Source organism: Cydia amplana, chromosome 10, assembly GCF_948474715.1.
Source record: "Cydia amplana chromosome 10, ilCydAmpl1.1, whole genome shotgun sequence".
Classification (NCBI taxonomy): Eukaryota; Metazoa; Arthropoda; class Insecta; order Lepidoptera; family Tortricidae; genus Cydia; species Cydia amplana.
In genome coordinates, this window is record NC_086078.1 from 17,824,595 (window position 1) to 17,845,033 (window position 20,439).

At 37.7% G+C, this 20,439-nt stretch overlaps 3 protein-coding genes across 3 annotated transcripts; 1 reads left to right on the forward strand and 2 right to left on the reverse strand.

Moving 5' to 3' along the window:
• Positions 1-1,080: 1,080 nt before the first annotated feature.
• LOC134651494 (cytochrome c oxidase assembly protein COX15 homolog) lies at positions 1,081-16,147 on the reverse strand. The gene is made up of 10 exons (XM_063506609.1): positions 16,007-16,147; positions 15,559-15,719; positions 14,445-14,577; positions 12,669-12,801; positions 12,049-12,235; positions 9,872-10,056; positions 7,215-7,288; positions 5,264-5,419; positions 3,002-3,114; positions 1,081-1,221 (listed from the first exon to the last, which is right to left on the reverse strand). Exons 2-10 carry the CDS (start codon positions 15,712-15,714, stop codon positions 1,081-1,083), a joined length of 1,278 nt encoding a protein of 425 aa, XP_063362679.1. The 5' UTR covers positions 15,715-15,719; positions 16,007-16,147.
• A 686-nt stretch (positions 16,148-16,833) lies between these two features.
• On the reverse strand, positions 16,834-18,560 carry LOC134651381 (tubulin alpha-1 chain-like). The gene is made up of 4 exons (XM_063506473.1): positions 18,265-18,560; positions 17,705-18,177; positions 17,271-17,627; positions 16,834-17,172 (listed from the first exon to the last, which is right to left on the reverse strand). Exons 1-4 carry the CDS (start codon positions 18,374-18,376, stop codon positions 16,915-16,917), a joined length of 1,200 nt encoding a protein of 399 aa, XP_063362543.1. The 5' UTR covers positions 18,377-18,560; the 3' UTR covers positions 16,834-16,914.
• Positions 18,561-19,174: 614 nt separating this feature from the next.
• On the forward strand, positions 19,175-20,184 carry LOC134651417 (3-oxoacyl-[acyl-carrier-protein] reductase FabG-like). Its single transcript, XM_063506521.1, has one exon. It carries the CDS (start codon positions 19,307-19,309, stop codon positions 20,069-20,071), a length of 765 nt encoding a protein of 254 aa, XP_063362591.1. The 5' UTR covers positions 19,175-19,306; the 3' UTR covers positions 20,072-20,184.
• The last annotated feature ends 255 nt before the right edge of the window (positions 20,185-20,439 follow it).

Below are 20,439 nucleotides of genomic sequence, written 5' to 3' on the forward strand. Positions count from 1 at the left end.
AAAAGTGTAGTGTACAACTAAAATGGCAGCTTTGAACAATGTATGAGCAAAAAAATATTTTATAATTATATCGACTAGGCAGATACATCAAATTATCGATTCGATTTTCTATCGAACGATTTTTTTTGTAGTAGCGAAAACCATAGGTCAAAAGTAAATTAACAATCGATAATGCGACCATGGCAAAAAAATAGTAAAAACACAAAAAACAATTGTTTCACTGATTATAAATCTCAAAATCTGATATCAGTCCAATGAAACAAATATTATTTCCTGCAATTTTTTAGATTGTTGGCAAAGGCAACGTATTGAAATAACTGTATAATTAAACTAAGGAAAAAAAAGATCATATTACATTAATGTGTAATATTACATTGTTTGTACAGTCAGCAGCAGAGGTTGCTAAGCGGGCGAGGTGTTCAAAATTACCTTGACACGCTCTTCTCTTAAAAATAAAGTCGTATCAAGATCATTTTCAACACCTCGCCCGCTTAGCAACTTCTGCTGCTGACTGTACTTGGTTTTGTTTACATTAACACGTCCACTGCCCCAATCTGAATTGTAAACTTTACGGCTTTGTAATAGAGGCTTGCCGTGACCCATATATGGGGCACGGACTAGTGATGGGTAGGACATCAATTTAAAATGAGTTTGTATGAGTACCTCATTTTCTAAAATGAGGTGTTACAATGTCTTACTTCAAATGAGGTGAGGTACTAGCATATTTTCAGCGTCGACTATTCCATTAATTCCAACGGCGACAAAAATATTTAATGTATATACATATATATATTCATCACTTCCTTTATAAATAAATAAATAGTAACATTTAATTGGAGTGCAATTCTGGAGGTTAAGAATAGAACTTTTAGGAGAAAGATAATTTTAGAATCAAGTAAAATGAATAGAGGAGTGAAGTAAGACATTTTTGCGGTACGAAGTACTTCGACAAATTAAAATGAGTGGTACAAATGAGGTGCCTCACGTGAGCGACTCAACACTAGCACGGACAGTGAATGTGTTAACTTCTATGTAATCTTTAGTCAGACATGACTATTATGCCGGGGCCTTTTTAGTCTTTCATTTAGGTATATATTTGAGCAGTTTGACTTCATGAGTGAGCCAGATGGCTAAGGTGAGTAGTACCAACGAGCCGGACTGGTGACTCGCGGCTAGAGGGGTTGGGACGTAATGGAGAAGTGTGGCAATGCCCAGGCCCACCTGTGGGAAAATATTAACCGTCAGTTGACTCACAATAGTTATAGATCTTACAAAGGGGCAAAGTTGTTGTTTAACCGCTCGTGCTAATATTGATACCCGAGCAAGCGAGATTCCAAAATTGAACCATGAGTGTAGCAAATAGTTAAAAAAATGGAATCTTGACCGTTGCGAGGGTTTTAAAGCACGAGGGTTAGAGAAAATTTGCCTCCGAGTGAAAGACAAATATTTTCACCACACCAACCCGAAGTAAATATTAACTAAGACATCCAACAAAATGAAATCAAATCCAAATTAATGTTATGAAATATTTATCATTCAAAATCATCATTCAAAAGTCAATTCTACCAGCAAACATAAAGAATTCAAATTTTGCATTTGATTACTTTGCCTCGCATGTGAGTAAAATGCAACTTTGCTATCAGTTTTTGAACAATCAAGAGAGCCTTTACCAGTTGGTGTCGTGAAAAATTGTTTATTATTCAAGTACCTAGGCATAAAATGCAATGCACTTATGAACGTCAAATAAAGCTACACAGGCTCCAACCCTACACCTCTGCTTTAAGAAGAATCAAATCCCCCCTGGAGGGGGTAGTCATAGTCATTTATTTATAATATTTTAAATATTACATGTCAACGGGACTTAATCGCGTATCTAAGTTTTAAGATTTACCTCCGACGTTTCGAGGAGGAGGAGGAGGAGGAGGAGGAATATCGTTAGTGTTGTGTGTCGACAGAGTGACATCCCTAGTGCGCAAAACGTTCAAGCGGATAAACAAGACCAAGTGCGGGTAGTTCGAAAAACTCGCGCGGTTAGACGATGCTGATGTCAACTTAAGCCAGTCTTCTCCGAGACCACGGGGACAACGCCGTCCTCGAAACGTCGGAGGTAAATCTTAAAACTTAGATACGCGATTAAGTCCCGTTGTATAATTTAATAATTACATGTCAATTTATTTAGGTATTAGGCTCCGTTGTTATATAATATTCAAATGAATTAAATAATCAGCTTAATTAAGATATCAGGATAGGTACAATTACAATGTCAGTTATTCAATTAAATTAGATACATTACATTATTATTAATAAATTACATTATATCCCAATATGCAAGAAGCGCTGGTGGCCTAGCGGTAAGAGCGTGCGACCATCAATCCGGAGGTCGCGGGTTCGAACCCCGGCTCGTACCAATGAGTTTTTCGGAACTTATGTACGAAATATCATTTGATATTTTCCAATCGCTTTTCGGTGAAGGAAAACATCGTGAGGAAACCGGACTAATCCCAATAAGGCCTAGTTTCCCCTCTGGGTTGGAAGGTCAGATGGCAGTCGCTTTCGTAAAAACTAGTGCCTACGTCAAATCATGGGATTAGTTGTCAAGCGGACCCCAGGCTCCCATGAGCCGTGGCAAAAATGCCGGGACAACGCGAGGAAGAAGTGGATGGTGGTTTTTTATTAAACAAAATACAAAGTCAATAATACGTTACATTTTTTTTTATTTTGATTTTCTTTTACTGTACGCTAAGAATATAGAGTTAACCCCTTACTTCATGTCATAAATAAAAAGTATTTGTTTAAAAATGAACTTTAACAGTTGCTATATAGGGCTGCGCATGCGGTAAAGGGTTAAGTAGATACCTAAGTTTAAGTTACCTATCAACTACCTAGCTTGCATATACATAAAGGAGCCTCGTCTGCCAACAAACCACTCTGTGGTTTGGCAGAAGAATATATGTAATTAGTTGTAAGCAAGATCTCTGAATAAACTTTTTTTTTTTTATACCTGCATCCACGCCATAGCGCCGACGGCGCAGGCGACCCTCCTGGCGACTGGCGACAGCGGCGCGCGCCGGGACTGCAGGAACAGCGCCGTCGCCAGCGCTAGCGTTGTCGTACCTACACGTTAGACAATAGGCCTGATGACAAATTTTCAAATCCCTTTTATTATTGATTGTCGGTACACTTGTACTGGTTCCGAAAAACACAATATTTCAGCTATACTCATAAGATTTAACATATAGTGCGTCAAGCAAATCTTGTCAGTAGCGATGTACTGCAAATTAAAGTAGGGTAACACCATGTAACACTCAAAGAGCAGAATTGCGCTAAGAAAAGCAGCAATGTACATCGAACCAAAACGTGTTTATCTTTCCGCCCTTCATACGTCAGTTCGAGTGAATTATCATAACCTCAAATTTTAGTAATGTTTACCGTCAACGAGCATGATTGTACATTGTAGGCACCTTAGCTTTGCTTGAGGTCATGCATAATCTTGTTATTTTAATGGTGACAGCAGAAATTTCTCTTGAAATAGAAACGATTCAGAATGTAAACAATACAAATAATAAGATGATGGCTGTCATTCACGATCCACATTCCACAGATAACACACAGATGACACGCGATTTTGGAATTATTCGAACACAGTGTTGCTAACCCGCGATTTTTCAAATTTGCCGCCTTTTACTACTGACAAGATTTGGTTGATCCAGTATAAATAATTGCATTTTTTATAGCTAGTTTAAACCTCGCGCGAAAACGCCTCGCAAGCGATTTGTGACGTCACGAATTAGTTGGTGGAAGGGTTGATAGACATTGTTTACATACTTACAGTTACGAATTTTTTTATTTTTTTATTTTATTTATTTAGAAACAAACAGTCTCGTATTGCTACATTGGATACAATAGCATTTAGTAATATAGTAGACTTACAGTTTCCTTAATTGGATTATATAAACCTGAACATTAAAATATGAAAATACATAAGAATGATGAATTATCTATATAAATCAAACATACTTAAACGGTGTATTAATGAACAGTGCCAGAAAACTTGAAAGTTAACAATTATAATGCCTGTTGAATACATTGTAAAGATAATTTTCCCTTGAATCCGAATGATATTGTCAATTCAGTACCATATATTACGATTTTACGATTAGGGATGATAAATACATTACAAACATTAATCACAATAACGCATTTTATACAAAAACTCTCACACGGTTGCAATTTAAGATGAATTATTTAGATACATGCCAATTCTGAGTGAAATCACCGAGCGCCGGTTTTACTTTTTAATTTTTCATTTTTTCTGGTTCCAACAGCGAACATGGCAATGATAGTTCCATTCAGCCAAATAATTAAAAAAGTTTTTTGGCGAAATATCGTATTATTTAGCATTTTATTTATTTAATTACAAATAAATATTTACTACACATCGTGTAATAATATTTTTTTAACGTAATAAACGTTTAGTGGCGAAATAATATTTTTTTTGAACCTCCAAACTCTTTGGTGAGGATTTATGGATTACAGTCAATGAGGATTGATGACGTCACTCCTTAGCTCGCTTCTGATTGGCGTTTCAGTCAAAATGGCTGATTGGAGAATTTTGCACTTTTATTTTATTGAATATATTAATCATCCTTATGTTTATACTGAGACTGGGCCATTTTTTAGAACCATATTAACATATATGTTTATTTGAAACCATTATTTCCATGATTCTTTGTTACTGTCATCAGGCCTATACAATATAATAGGAATGTTTATTGGCCAGAATACGTTACAATGGGGTTGGCAACTGTCAAAGCTTGTCCCTTTTTCTATGAGATTTGGCTTAAAGTGCTGGCATCCAGAGCATTAAAAAAACAAAAACTTGACATTATTGTAGGGATTGACAAAGCACTGGTGCAATCTTTTCGAGCGACGGCGCCATACCTTATTGGCCTACTGTCGAGTAGATCGCGTTGATTTTTGACATTAAAAAAATTGACATATCAGTGAAAGAATAATGATCAAAGTCAAATGGCGTTCAAACAGTTTTAATCTTCTGTCGAAAGATGGCAGTAAATGTACTGTGGCTATATGTGACGTACCACGGTAAAGGTACCTTATGGCGTTTGGCGCTTACGCTATTATTAACGCCGCTCCAATATAATTGCGGCGCTATGCGACGTAAGCGCCAGCCGCCATAAGGTACCTTTTGCCATGGGACGTCACATATAATGACAGAAACTCCATATACACTGGTTATAGTTACCCAACACACGATGATCGAACTGCACTGTGGTAGGATTTTCGGTAAAGTTTCTCGCAGTAGGGGCGAAGGCTAAAATGTCGTCCGGAATCCAATTATCACCCATTTTGGGGAACGAGTTGTACACCAGACCTGCGTCTAGACCCGCTACGAATGCGCCTGTAACACAAATATACAGGGTGTAATCTAAAACGTGATACAAGATAATCAAACCTAAATCTTTGCATGATTTTGAACAACTTTTACTATGGGGTCAATTTTGTAATATTAAAAAAAAATTGAGCCGTTCCATAGAAATGGTCAAGGAGAGGTAGACAAAAATGTATGGCAAAGATTTTTTTTATTGTTAATTTACAAAGTTGACTCCATAGTAAAAGATCAAAATCATGAAAAGATTCAGGTTTGATTATCTTGTATCACGTTTTAGATTACAACCTGTAGTTGTTCAAACCAATTTGTCAGTCAGTAAGAACCAGAAAAACTATACTCATCATTTTCCCATCACTGGAATTATTCTTAAACACATAGAAGAAAATAATATAAAACTTTAACGTCTTTACATTTGCTCTACACTCTAACTAAAACTCTTGTCATCTTATATCTATATATACACCTTATTTTTCTCCTTATGTTGGCATGCTTCCTAACTGTCTAAACTGTTACCTTTCCCGCTTTTTTTCTAATAAATTATGCATACGTCATGTGTTGTCTGTGTTGTCCGTAACAATAAATGTTTTTTGTTTTAGGTTCCCAGCACAATTCCTATACCAAATCAAAATTTTTCACCGAACATTCTTATCGTGCGTGGTACGTCTTAAAACGTCGTCATTGGCAAAATCCCTCCTGACCCACAAGAAGGGAAAGCCATATAATAAAAAAAAAATACTCATCATTTTCTTTTGGGTGCTAGTACTAGTGTAAGACAAAGATAGTATGATTCTCGGTTTATGCGTCGTTGGACTAAAAGTAAATATGGCGATGTATAAAAATGTCTACTTGCATAAGTTCGGGCGTATATAATTTTGACAAAGTATAAAAATGTGTATCTGTATATTAGACCAAATATAAATATGTTGCGACACTAAAAGTAAATATGGCAATGTATTTTAAAATTACTCTTCAGTCATTTTTATATTCCGACTTGATAAGACTTAGACATTTGTATACTTTGAAAGTAGTCATTTTTATATTCCGACTTGATAAGACTTAGACATTTGTATACTTTGAAAGTAGTCATTTTTATATTCCGACTTGATAAGACTTAGACATTTGTATACTTTGAAAGTAGTCATTTTTATATTCCGACTTGATAAGACTTAGACATTTGTATACTTTGAAAGTAGTCATTTTTATATTCCGACTTGATAAGACTTAAACATTTTGAAGTATTGGCTTTCTAATACTCGGACCAATTTTTATTTTATATCTAGACATTTTTATACATCGCCATATTTACTTTTAGTCCAACGACGCATAAACCTGATTCTCTCTGTCTATGTTTGAAATGAGACAGTCCTTTGACAAACTATTATTAAATATAATGATGGATTTTTCGTAATACAATTTTTCAATGACAACACATCGTAGTCAAAAAAGTAACAGAGCCTCTATTACTGATTTTTGAACAAATTTAGTCACAGTGAAGAATATTTCTTTTTATCATATTTTTAATATTTGATGTTGCAATAGAACAACGCGATCTGTGATTTCTGTGCAAATTACACCGTCTGCCTATTATGCTTTTTGTGGTAAAACTTGCTTGCGAAAAGGCAGACGAACGGACAGGGGAAGCTTAATAGGATACTGTTATGATGACAATCTTTCGGACACGGAACCCTAAAATCCAGCCATAGCAGAAACATTTATGGTACCTGAAATCTCCGAAAACTTGGTTTAGGTTTTCTGTCTCTTTAAGTAGGTAATTTGAAATCTGTATTGAATGATCCTTAGTCACCTGATAATGCAGTGAAAAAGGCCATCGCCTTCACGGAATGTGCAAGCGCCGTCACACTTCTTAGTTCCTTAATTCTGTAACAAAAAATAAAGTGTTTTGGATTATCTTACACAATTTTCTTAAGTATTTCTGCAATGTTCTGCCGCAAGAGTGTAGCACTAGCGCCTTTCGTAAACCATAGTGAGTAATTTATACATACTGTGCCTTAAACTGATTTTGACAAGTTTTCACAGACAATAAAATATGACATTAATACATCAGGGCGGTTTGTTTACAAAGGGCCTACCGGGAAACGCGAAATCGAAACTCGGCTATCTGCCTCTTCATCGATCGAATATGCAAGAGTGATAGAGAGGTTAGATAACAAAATTTAGACTCTCTCGTTTGCGGTAGACCCTTAGATTGTGACGGATTGTGGAAGTGGCGCCCCCTACGCAGAGTTTCGCGTCATATTCCCTATTCTCACAACACTTACAGGGTTTTGAATACTACCTACCCGAAATCAGAGATGGGCAAAATTTATTCGAATGACGAATAACGGATGATAATAACAAAATTTATCGCGAATGACGAATAAAAATCTCGGATGATTATTCTTATTTGAATAAATTATTCGTCGAATAATTCATCCGCGAATAATTTATTCGTCGAATGAATTGCCACGAATAATTTGTTTATTGGAATACCTTAAAATAAACTTTTCACGGTTTCGAAAGATTTGGCAACTGTGATGTGCGATACAACTACCTACCTGCAAGTCCTATAACTACCTACATAGTTACTGTAAATATAAATTACGCGTTGTGAGATTCGCTCTGAAGCAAACAAATGCTAAGAAAATTTGGTTTTCTTACTCTTTTAGTATATAGCTATCTCTTTCTGTGTCTGGCTAGAAAGTTACTAATATAACTTTGTGTGTGAGTAATTTATTGTTCACGCTAATCCTTTGTTTATTATACTACCTGGGCTTATCCTTTAACCCTTAACAATCTTTAACTTGTCAGAACAAATTTACAGTAAAAACAAGTCATATTAAACGTGTTGTTTATTTGAATGGAATAAGCCAATAAACTTAAATATTTTTCGTGGATTTATTCGAATGAAATAACGAATAAATCATTCGTCATTTGAAAAGTGGTCGGATGATTTATCCGCGGATAAATTATTCGCGAATAAATCATCCGCGAATAAATCATTCGCGAATAAATCATCCGCGAATAAAAAAATCGTGAATTATTGTTTATTCGAATAATTATTCCGATAAAAGTTTATTCGAATGATGCCCATCTCTGCCCGAAATACATGCCTATAATAGGTAGAAAAGCCAACATGGTATATATGTAGGTAAGGTCATAGAGACAAAAATACATAGAGTGCTCACTCCATACATCAGTTTTAGTACCAAAAAGACTATTAGCATCTAGCGTCGAGTAGGGGAACTATCAGTACTGCTACTTGGCAATAGATGTAGCACCGACCGGAAAGTCTTATGCTGTTGAGATAAGACTTTCCGGTTGGTGCTACATCTATTGTCAAGTAGCAGTACTGATAGTTCCGCTACTCGATGCTAGATGTAGACACTGAAATTAATAGTCTGAACTGATGTATGGAGTGAGCACTCTTGTCTTACTATATTTCTCTATGGTAAGGTATACCTAAAGAAACATATCTGTAACTAAAACCAGCAGCTTCACGGGCAGCTAACTGTACATCCGTGAACTTTATTACAAAAGGCATAAGGTCCACTGACGTAAAGTTAACAGTGTGAGCCATGGTACTGCTACAGATACTAGCAAAGATAATTTGCAATAAAGGCAGATTGTCAACGTAAAATATGTAGCCACAGTAAATTCACTGCCATCTTTTGACAAAAAATTAAAACTGTTAAAACGCCATTTGACTTTGACCCTTATTCTTTCACTGATATGTGTTAATTTGTTAAATATTGAACTTAACGCCATCTACCCGACAATAGGCCAAAGGTATGGTCTAATCTTTTCGAAAGATGGCGCCATAACCTAATCGTCATAATCGTAAAGCTTTGGATTCCTCCGAAAACGGTGCCGTAATATGACGGCCGTCATATAGCGGCCGCAAAAGACGGCCGTCTTTACGGTGGCGACATGTGGAAAGTACCACGGCGTCATAACACACCGTCAGCCACCAAGGTCAAAGCGGCAAATTTGAAAAATGTAGGCGCGATGGGATAACGTCCCATAGAACATTTGAATTTCGCGCCTTTTCCTACTGACAAGATTTGCTTGATCATCTATAATTTACTTGGAGGATGAAATATCATCAGAAGAGGAAAATAATCGTAGTACGGAATCATTTATTCAAATCTCGTGTCATTTATTCAAAATGGCGTCACCGCTATCTAATAAAACGTTCACGAAACTATCGACACCGTCATGACGGCCGTCATCTTACGTTACGTTGACAATCAACGTAACGTAACGCCGTCTAGGAAACCGCGCCATCTTGTTTACATAGACAACGTTCTAGTGACGTCAGTCAACGCTATATAGCGGCCGTCATATTACGGCACCGTTTTCGGAGGAATCCAAAGCTTAACCGGATAATGTACTGTGACTACATAATTTACCATGACAGTAACTCTCTTTACACTCTATTCTCTTTGATACTAGTATACCTACTTCTGTAAGGTGCCTGGCGGGAATGGCCGTAGAACTCTCAGAGCCCCTCCGAGTAGACCCGCGTACAGAATAAACGCCAAGCTGAGATGAGCGGCCAGCCGGTACTGCGACACGCGGGGCACGTCCGACGGACCCTGGAAACGGTCTTCGAGACCGGAGCGAACCATGTACCAGCCCATCAGACCCTGGAAAACGGTATCGTCTTGGGTCGTCCCATTCGTTTTTCGTCAAGTTCTTAACTAATTTAAGAACTTGACGAAAAACTCGGGTTTTCGGCACTGAATGTGCTAACTTGAATTGTTTTCCAGGTATCGTCTTGGGTCGTCCCATTCGTTTTTCGTCAAGTTCTTAGATTAGTCCTATTCTGCTTTCGTCACCCATTCTACATTCGTCACAATCGTCAGTGGCTTTCAATGTAGAATGAGTGACGAAAACAGAATAGGACTAATTTAAGAACTTGACGAATAACGAATGGGACGACCCAAGACGATACCTGGAAAACAATTCAAGTTAGCACATTTAGTGCCGAAAACCCGACTATAGGGTATTTTATGATTTCGTTCCCAGGCCGAACGACTCGATAGTCGGGATTGTGGTACTACAGCTTTTATAATGGGGCGTTTTTAGGGTTCCGTAGCCAAATGGCAAAAAACGGAACCCTTATAGATTCGTCATGTCTGTCTGTCTGTCTGTCCGTCTGTTCGTCTGTCTGTCCGTCCGTATGTCACAGCCACTTTTCTCCGAAACTATAAGAACTATACTGTTGAAACTTGGTAAGTAGATGTATTCTGTGAACCGCATTAAGATTTTCACACAAAAATAGAAAAAAAACAATAAATTTTTGGGGTTCCCCATACTTCGAACTGAAACTCAAATTTTTTTTTTCATCAAACCCATACGTGTGGGGTATCTATGGATAGGTCTTCAAAAATGATATTGAGGTTTCTAATATCATTTTTTTCTAAACTGAATAGTTTGCGCGAGAGACACTTCCAAAGTGGTAAAATGTGTGTCCCCCCCCCCCTAACTTCTAAAATAAGAGAATGATAAAACTAAAAAAAATATATGATGTACATTACCATGTAAACTTCCACCGAAAATTGGTTTGAACGAGATCTAGCAAGTAGTTTTTTTTTAATACGTCATAAATCGCCTAAATACGGAACCCTTCATGGGCGAGTCCGACTCGCACTTGGCCGCTTTTTTTTTTGTTGTCCCAAACACTTTTTTTTCAAATTTGGGATTTTTTATGTTATTTCTACTCAGAATCACGAGCTCTTTGTATCCTAATAGGAGGAAAAAAGTGTCCCAAAATTTCCATACATTTTTCGATCTTTCCATTACGCGACCACCATACAAAGTCTATGAAAAATGGTGACGGAATGGAAATAAAAACCTTAGGACACTTTTTTTCTCCTATTAGGATAGAAAGAGCTCGTGATTCTGAGTAGAAATAACATAAAAAAACCCAAATTTGAAAAAAAGTGTTTGGAACAACAAAAAAAAACGCCCAATGACGAAATTGTTGTACCTATGGCGCGGATGTCTTATTTGGCTGGGTGGCAATGAATGTGTTAATTATCAGTGTATTTACGTAAGTACAATTCACGGAGCGCGCATTAATAGATGCAAGAATTAGACAATTAAATTATACTGTTTGGCATCACCCATATATTTTCAAAATTAGGAAAACATCGTGAGGAAACTTGACTATTCTGAATAAGAAGGCAGCGGGCGGGAACACGGCCGCCCTTATACAGCGCCCCTATAGTTTACTGTTCTTACCGGAGCAGCGACTAGCGCACAGTACACCCCCACCCTGACCTTCATCCCCTTGTCTAGGTACCCCTTCATCCAGAAGATAGCGGGCAGGAACACGGCCGCCCCTATAGTTACTGTTCTTACCTGAGCAGCGACTAGCGCACAGTACACCCCCGCCCTGACCTTCATCCCCTTGTCTAGGTACCCCTTCATCCAGAAGAAGGCGGCGGGCAGGAACACGGCCGCCCCTATACAGCGCCCCTACAGTTACTGTTCTTACCTGAGCAGCGACTAGGGCACAGTACACCCCCACCCTGACCTTCATCCCCTTGTCTAGGTACCCCTTCATCCAGAAGAAGGCGGCGGGCAGGAACACGGCCGCCCCTATACAGCGCCCCTACAGTTACTGTTCTTACCTGAGCAGCGACTAGCGCACAGTACACCCCCACCCTGACCTTCATCCCCTTGTCTAGGTACCCCTTCATCCAGAAGAAGGCAGCGGGCAGGAACACGGCCGCCCCTATACACCGGCCCCACGTGCGGTGCGCAAACTCCATCCACCAGATCCATTTGAACTCTGACAGGGTTATGTGTTGGTTTTTACTGAAACAAGGATATTAAGTTATCAACTGGCTCCAAACTGGAACCACGGTGACAGGTGCGACAATTGTAAAACATCACTGTTGCTGACGTCACAGGCATCCATGGGCTACGGTTACCGCTTACCATCAGAAAGTTCGCAAGAGAAATATCTGTTTTTTTCCGATATAATAAAGTGTTTTTAAATAATACAATGATGGTGGCAAACAGGAATACGGCCCGCCCGATCGTAAGCGGTAACCGTAGCCCATGGATGCCTGTGACGTCAGCAATAGTGATGTTTTATAATTATCGCACCTGTCACCGATGTGAAATTAGGGCATCATAGAAAAAAAAATTGAAACTATTTGAACTAATTAGGTACGGCCTCTGATAGACCAGATGCTGATGCCGGTAGATCAGGTAGACCTACCAACTTGACTAAGCAGTTACTTACTATTTATATTCCGGGAACTGTTGGTACTTGCTAAACTCTGACTCCCACTCCGCCTCGGTGGTGGGAAGTTTTTCCCCTAGCAGTTTCCATGTTACCATCGACAGACCGGACTCTGTGAGACGCGTCACACCACCTGTACACAAACCATATATAGATGGTCAAGCAGATCTTGTCAGTAGAAAAAGGCGCGAAATTCAAATTTTCTATGAGACGATATCCCTTCGCGCCTACATTTTTCAAATTTACCGCCTTTTTCTACTGTCAAGATCTGGTTGACCAAGTATATTCATGAATCTAGTATTTTAACTGGATCAGGCATGAAGGGTGAGGGGAAATAACCGAACGGGATAGGTTTATGTATCTTTCAGTAGGAGTAGCAGCGAAAGCGCTATTATTGTTTGTCCTTGTCAGTCTCACATTTTTTTTTATTCCCCACCATAAATTAGTATGGATTATGGTGGGCAACAAATAAATTCGATCAATCATAGTGTCGCATTGCCTATGTTTTGTCCCTCACGGAGGCACGCGTATACCACTTCTATAGGATCCTACCTTGTATGCTTATATTAGAGTTATTAGACGACGAGGAAATAAATCCTTCACTTTTCATCCTTGTAAAATTCGTCTTTAAGGGTGTATTATGTAGTAGTAATTTTGTTCGAATAAAGTATTTTAAGACTATTTGTGTAGTGTAGGGACATGTTTAATTACGAATCCGGCTACCACGTGACAGGCACAGCCTAGTGTGGGGCCACAGGACATCAATAATTGTTACGGTTTTACGGTTTTCGCTAGTGCTGCATTACGCCCAGTTGACTCTCATCTGCTTTAATTACTGCTATTGATAATATATATTTTTATTATTATAGAATACATTTCTATACTGTTTTCATATCTAATCCAGACACATGTATATCATACTATGGTACCTATCTTACGAAATGTAAACATAAGACGATGTTGTATGTTTGTTTGTTATATTTTCCTGCACTTATCATATTATCTTTAGAATATAACCCCCAGGTTGAATAATTAAAACAAACAATATTTTTCAATGTTTTTATTAAGAATAATCTACATCATTAAATACATCACAGATTGTTTTCAAACTTTAAATGCTAAACATATTCTACTATTTCTATTCACATCATCTCTAACTTTTAGGTACCTGACATTGACTTAAAATCTTATTTAAAAAACTACAGCTAAAAAATCCAAGAAAGAGTGACCTGGCATCGGTAATAATAGGAATGTTAGAGATACTTACTTTTACTCAATGCTACCTTTATAAGTATCCAAAATTAAATAATAATGCCCAAAGGTTTTAAATCAAATCCTATTCCATAGACCAGGGGCCCGTTTCTCAAAAGCTTGTAACTTGTAATACAAGTGGAAGTCCCTTTCTAACAAAAGCTGTCAAAAAGCGACATCCGCTTGTAATACAAGTTACAAGCTTTTGAGAAACGGGCCCCAGCTAGACATAAATTGAAAAACGCCCTTTTAAATGTGTAAGTGAAATCATGAATGTCAGCTGTCAGTAAGTAAGCAGTATGACCATTCTGGGCTATAACCGCGAAAATCGAAGTTCGCAATCGCATTTTTCTCTTTCACTCTAATTACGCCTTCATTGGAGTAAAAGAGAAAGATCCCCGCAATTTGCGGATTTCTGTTCTCGGTAGCCCCTCTGTACCTACTTGCTACCATTAGTCCTACTGAGCGCCACAATAACAACATAATAAACACAGTATACAAATATAATGTAACCAGCAACCATACCTAGCACGACCGCAGTGAAGACCATTCCGGAACATCCGAGCAGCCAGTAGCCAACTGCCTTGCTTTGTTTGGGTTTTGGTGAAGTGGAGCAGAGACGGGCTACTACGTTGTTTGACTTTAGGAGCTCGCTTATCTGAAATATAACATCAAACATCAACATTTATTCAGCAAATAGGCCACAAGGGCACTTTTACACGTCAACATGGAATTTACATACGCCAAAAAAAAACACATATACAATTATAAAATACAACTTTCTAAGCCGCAAATATAAAATCAAACTAAAGTATTACATAGAGATGTATAAAGTCTCTAAATGTCGAATTACAAAAAAAAACGCTATAACAATAGTATTGAAAAAAAAAGAACACAAAGATACAAAACTATAATCTAAAATTATTTAGAGATGTAAATGTCTCTAAGTGTCATCATAACTAAAAGATTACAATATATAGTAGTTAATCAAATTATCCTTAGAGATGTATAGGGTCTCCAAGAGTCAAAATCCTGTATACCTAATTAAAACATTCATTAAGTAAGAAAATGACAATAAAAATAAAATAGCATACGAGAACCGAATGATGTGTGTCTGTGTCCATGTAATTATCCTCAAAAATAGAGTAACTATCTAACTAAAAAATAAAAGAAATTGATAGTTTAGCCCCTCCTGTGTGGATGTCATAAATGTGCTATATAGCCTCCTGGCTCGCATCTTACACATAATATAATAGGCCCCAATTAACTTTTGACTCCTTTTCAAATTGACAGAGTTAATTTTAAACTGGCAAATTTTGAAAACCGTTCATCATGAGGTTAATAGCTACCCTGCTGTATCCAAATATGTTTTCCAAAATAAAGGTGCCAGTCTCACCACGAGGATATTAAAAAAGTATTTTGACACATTATTTATGTTTTTAAATATTATCTTAAGTAACTGGAAGACCTTTAGAGTACCAACAATTTGTAAAAAATTAATAATAAACATGTTTGTTTTCCTGCTAAGTATTAAATGTTAGGATCGCATGTATAATTAACATTAGCCTTAAGATAAAAACTGTCACTATATTGATCCAAGTTGGCCGCTAATAAATGAATTTATTAGTAGGACACTTACCCTAAATACTCTGCTTCTGTTGCATCCCAAGTTAGTGCTAGTCCGAACTGGCACAAGCTGTCGGGCAGCTAGCTGTGTGAATCCATTTCGTCCCCCGGACACGAGCGCCGGCGCCCGCAGAGCCGAGCACCGGCACAGTTGCGCCACACTCCACATTGCCACTGATAACATTTTAGAAAAACACTGATTACTTATTCAATTTATATTATGAACTTATATTTATAGGTAAAATTCCTTTAGTTTTTTAGTTAATTGACTAGAACTTAGTCCTTTACCTTTATGTTATTTTAAAAATCACAGTGTTGTTGCGTGAAACAATTTATGTGTTTAAGGACAATGTATGATACATGCATGTATTGACTAGCTAACTTGTAGCAGTCGCAATTGTTAGATAAAGTTTATATTTTAGCAGCATAAAGTAAAATACCACGAAAATACATTTACTTACGCAAGCGGTATTATCTCGTATTATGAAATATGACTCTGGCACTTTAAGTAAACTTGATCAGCGGTTTGTTCACTATTGATCTGTCAACTTTACTTGCCTATTTGGACTCAAAAGATGAGAACGAATTAATATTTGTAAATAAAAATATTTTTGGTTTCGAGAGTATTCTTGTCCCGCAAACGCAAACTCTGAAATCGCAAATATGACAATGACAAATGTCACTAATGTCAAATGGTAGCACATGGTAGTGTTGCCACATAAAAATATGTCGATAATGTTGTCATAATTGTACTAGGTTATCGATACTCATTATATAGCTGGTCAACCAAATCTTGTCAGTAAAAAAAAGGCGCCAAATTCAAATTTTCTATGGGACAATATCCCTTCGCGCCTACACTTTTCAAATTTGCCGCCTTTTTCTACTGTCAAGATCTGGTTAACCAAGTATACCTCCTATGGCGGGTATTGTATTCTTTGCTATGGTATCTCACCTATACCTATATATTTGCAGCTTTAAATGTGTCATGTTAATGATAATGAGTGTTGCCCATCCTTAGGCCTAAGATACACATCTCATTGTAACAAATAGCTTTGTCCCTACTTACGTAAGTAAAACTTACAAGTCTTGTTAGTTTTACTTACGTAAGTAGGGACAAAGCTATTTGTTAGAATGAGATAACGATACCTATTCATCTCTCATTCAGTAGTATAACTGTGTCCCTACTTAAAGTACTTACGTAAGTAAAACTTACAAGGGTATCTTGGGCTTTACAAAACCTATAATCTCCTATGACTCTCTTGTAGATTACGTAATTAAATCTATGTAATGCAATTCCACAGTTTATTTACGGCACATAACGCTACCATACACCATACATTCAATCCAAATATTTTAAATCAAATGATAATCAGCTTTCCATTTCTCTATAATCATTTGACAAAGCTTTAACATTCTGAAGAGCATTTTTGAATTCTCCTTCTTCCAGTCCTTCGCCGACATAATGATGTACGAAGGCTCGTTTAGCGTACATCAACGAGAATTTCTTGGTGATTCGCTCCCAAGCAACTTTGATGGCTGAAGAGTTTGACACCATAACGACTGCTCTTTGTAAGGCCGCTAGATCCCCTCCAGGCACAGTCAACGGTGGCTGATAATTTAACCCAATCTATCAACACAACAGATAAAAAATAAACAGATTAAAAATAGTTTTTTGCATTAGACCTTGCCTTAGACCAATGAAACAATAGAAAGACTTATATTCACCTTAAATCCTGTAGGTGACCATGAAACAAAACGAATAGTCCTCATGCTCTTTATTTGATTTATAGCTGAATTGATATCATTTGGGTTAACATCGCCCCTAAATAGTAAACAGCAAGCCATGTACTTTCCATTCCTGGGGTCACATTTGACCATTTGGTTGGCCGGCTCAAAGCAAGCCATCATTAGCTGGCTTGTTGACATAGTCTCGTGGTAAGCGCGCGAAGCTGATACGAAAGGAGCGAAAGTAACTAAAGGATAATGGATTCTAGGGTAAGGGATCAGATTTGTACGAAACTCCACCAATTCGACGTTTAAAGAACCTTCAAAACGCATAGATGCCGTCATGCATGAAACCACCTGTAATTTACAAATGCAACAAATATTAAAAAGCCCGAGCAGAGTTGTTGTATCTATTACTTAGTATTTTGTAGTACCTGAGCTATCAGTCTATTTAAATTCGTATACGTAGGTCTCGGCACTTCTAAACTTCGTGCCAAAATATCATACAAAGCTTCGTTATCAAAAATAAAGCAGACGTCCTCTGTGTTCATACAAGCATGAGTCGTCAACACTGCATTGTAGGGCTCCACAATTATAGGCGATATTCTAGGAGACGGATATATCGCAAATTCGATTTTGGACAGCTTCCCATAGTCTTTGACCAAGCCTTCTAGCAGTAAAGCAGTAAAGCCTGATCCCGTTCCTCCTCCGAAGGATCGAAAGATTATGAACCCCTGGAGATGTTGGCAGTCCTCTGCTACTAATCGAATCCGGTTTAGAGCAAGATCAATCATTTCTCGACCTACACCAAAGTAACCGCGTGCAAAATTACTTGCAGCATCTTCTTTGCCGGTGATCAAACTAGTTGGGTGAAACAATTCACGATATGCCCCAGTTCTAATTTCATCTGAAATCGGTAACAATAGTAAACGAAACGGGTAGACAGTGAGTTAAAAGGCAGAACTTTTTGTAAATAATAATGATTGCTTTCCACCTATAGGGGTTGGCTCCAAATCAATCATGACTACTCTTGGAACAACTTTGCCAGCTCCAGTTTCACTGAAAAATGCATTGAATCCTTGGTCGTTGTGGTCAGGATAAGCCATTATACCGTCAGTTCTAATGCCATGTTCTAAGCAGTACAGCTCCCAGCATGCATTCGCTATCTGCACACCAGCTTGCCCTATGTGAATGTGGATGACTTCTTTCTAAAAACATTGTTGAAGAAAGTAATCGTGTTGTAAGGAAGTGAGGCATATTACGGTCTTCTACTCACAGCTCCTCCCATTGTTTAATTATGTTACACTTTAAATTTAGTCGGTAGTATTTTTTTTTGTATTTTCTACATTATTTAAATTTGTTTACGTTGTAAAAATGTTATCAAATGATGTGTCACTGTTATTATGTCAATCTTATCTATTCAAATCAACATCCATTAGGCTATGGCGAATCTAAAGAGCCAACAAAGCAAGCAAACATGACATATACTGGGTCAACAACATCTTGTCAGTAAATAGGAACAAAAAAAACTATACTCATCCTTTTCTTTTGGGTGCTAGTACTAGTGTAAGACAAAGATAGTATGATTCTCTCTGTCTATGTTTGAAATCAAACAGACCTTTGACACACTATACCTATCGATTCCACTTCAAAAGGTACAATCGATTATGCTGATTCCGATTTCATGAAGTTGTTGCTATTGGTCAAGGTCAGTGACATTATGACATTTATGTGATTTTAATTGGTTGGTTGTCTTTGCGGCAACTTCGCACGAATAGAGATGTCAACTGTTGGTCGACTTTTTAATTGGTTCGAATTCAGACATTGGACCTTATGCTTCTTGTTGATTGGCCAATTTTAAATAAAATTTATTTCTAATAAATTGTTGTAAATTAGAACGCGCTGAATATTATGTTATATTAAAGCTGTAAACAAGTTTTGTCGGTTATTTTCGTGTTATCTATTTATATTCAGATAAGATTACAACTAGATTCGCCGGGCGCGTCTTAAATCAGTGTAATTTTCACTGTTATACAATGAATTTCGCCGGTAAAGTTGTGATTGTGACCGGTGCCAGCTCCGGCATAGGCGCGGCAACAGCTGTGTTCCTCTCCAAACTCGGTGCGAAGCTCTGTCTCACCGGCAGAAACGTTGAGAACCTTCAGAAAACAGTCAGCGACTGCGATAAGGCCGCTACTCCGTTCTCCATCCCCGCCGATTTGACGAAAGAGAGCGATATCGAGAACATTGTGAAGAAAACGATTGATCATTACGGTCAGATCGACGTATTGGTGAATAATGCTGGTATTATCGAGACCGGAACCATTGAGAATACTTCCCTGGCGCAATACGACAGGCTTATGAACACTAATGTACGCTCACTGTACTATTTAAACATGCTAGCAGTTCCTCACCTTTTAAAAACGAAAGGTAACATTGTCAACGTCTCCAGTGTGAACGGAATCAGATCTTTCCCCGGCGTCCTGGCCTACAACGTTTCTAAAGCGTCCGTTGACCAGTTCACTAGGTGCGTAGCTTTGGAGCTCGCTCCGAAAGGTGTCCGAGTGAACTGTGTGAATCCTGGAGTCATTTTAACTAACTTGCAGAGGCGTGGAGGGTTAACCGAGGAACAGTATAAGGCGTTTTTGGAGAGGACTAAGGAGACTCATGCTTTGGGGAGGCCGGGGAAGCCTGATGAGGTTGCGGCGACCATTGCCTTCCTTGCCAGTGACCTGGCGAGCAATATAACCGGTGCGAGCGTCCCCGTAGATGGTGGCCGTCATGCCATGTGCCCACGTTAATATCTTCAGCTGCCATTTTTTATTGTTGTTAATGTTTAAGCAAAAATGTTGTCAGATATATTTTTACACATTTTTATGCATTTATGGAACTTGTTATAAACATATATTTGAAATGATGTTTTTCTTGTAATCTCCAAAGTTACATAAGAGCATACTATATTAAGAGCTAGATTTGAATGAAAAACTACTCAATTCAGTTAGTTGTTTTAAATAAAATCAGGTTTATAAATCTTAAAACATTTATTACATATTAATCAATACTTAAAGCCAGACTTACATTAATTATCACATTAAACCCAAGTTCAAAGTTCATCTTAATATTCTTAAACTTAAACTATAAGGTGGATTGGGGTAATTTTGAAAATGCC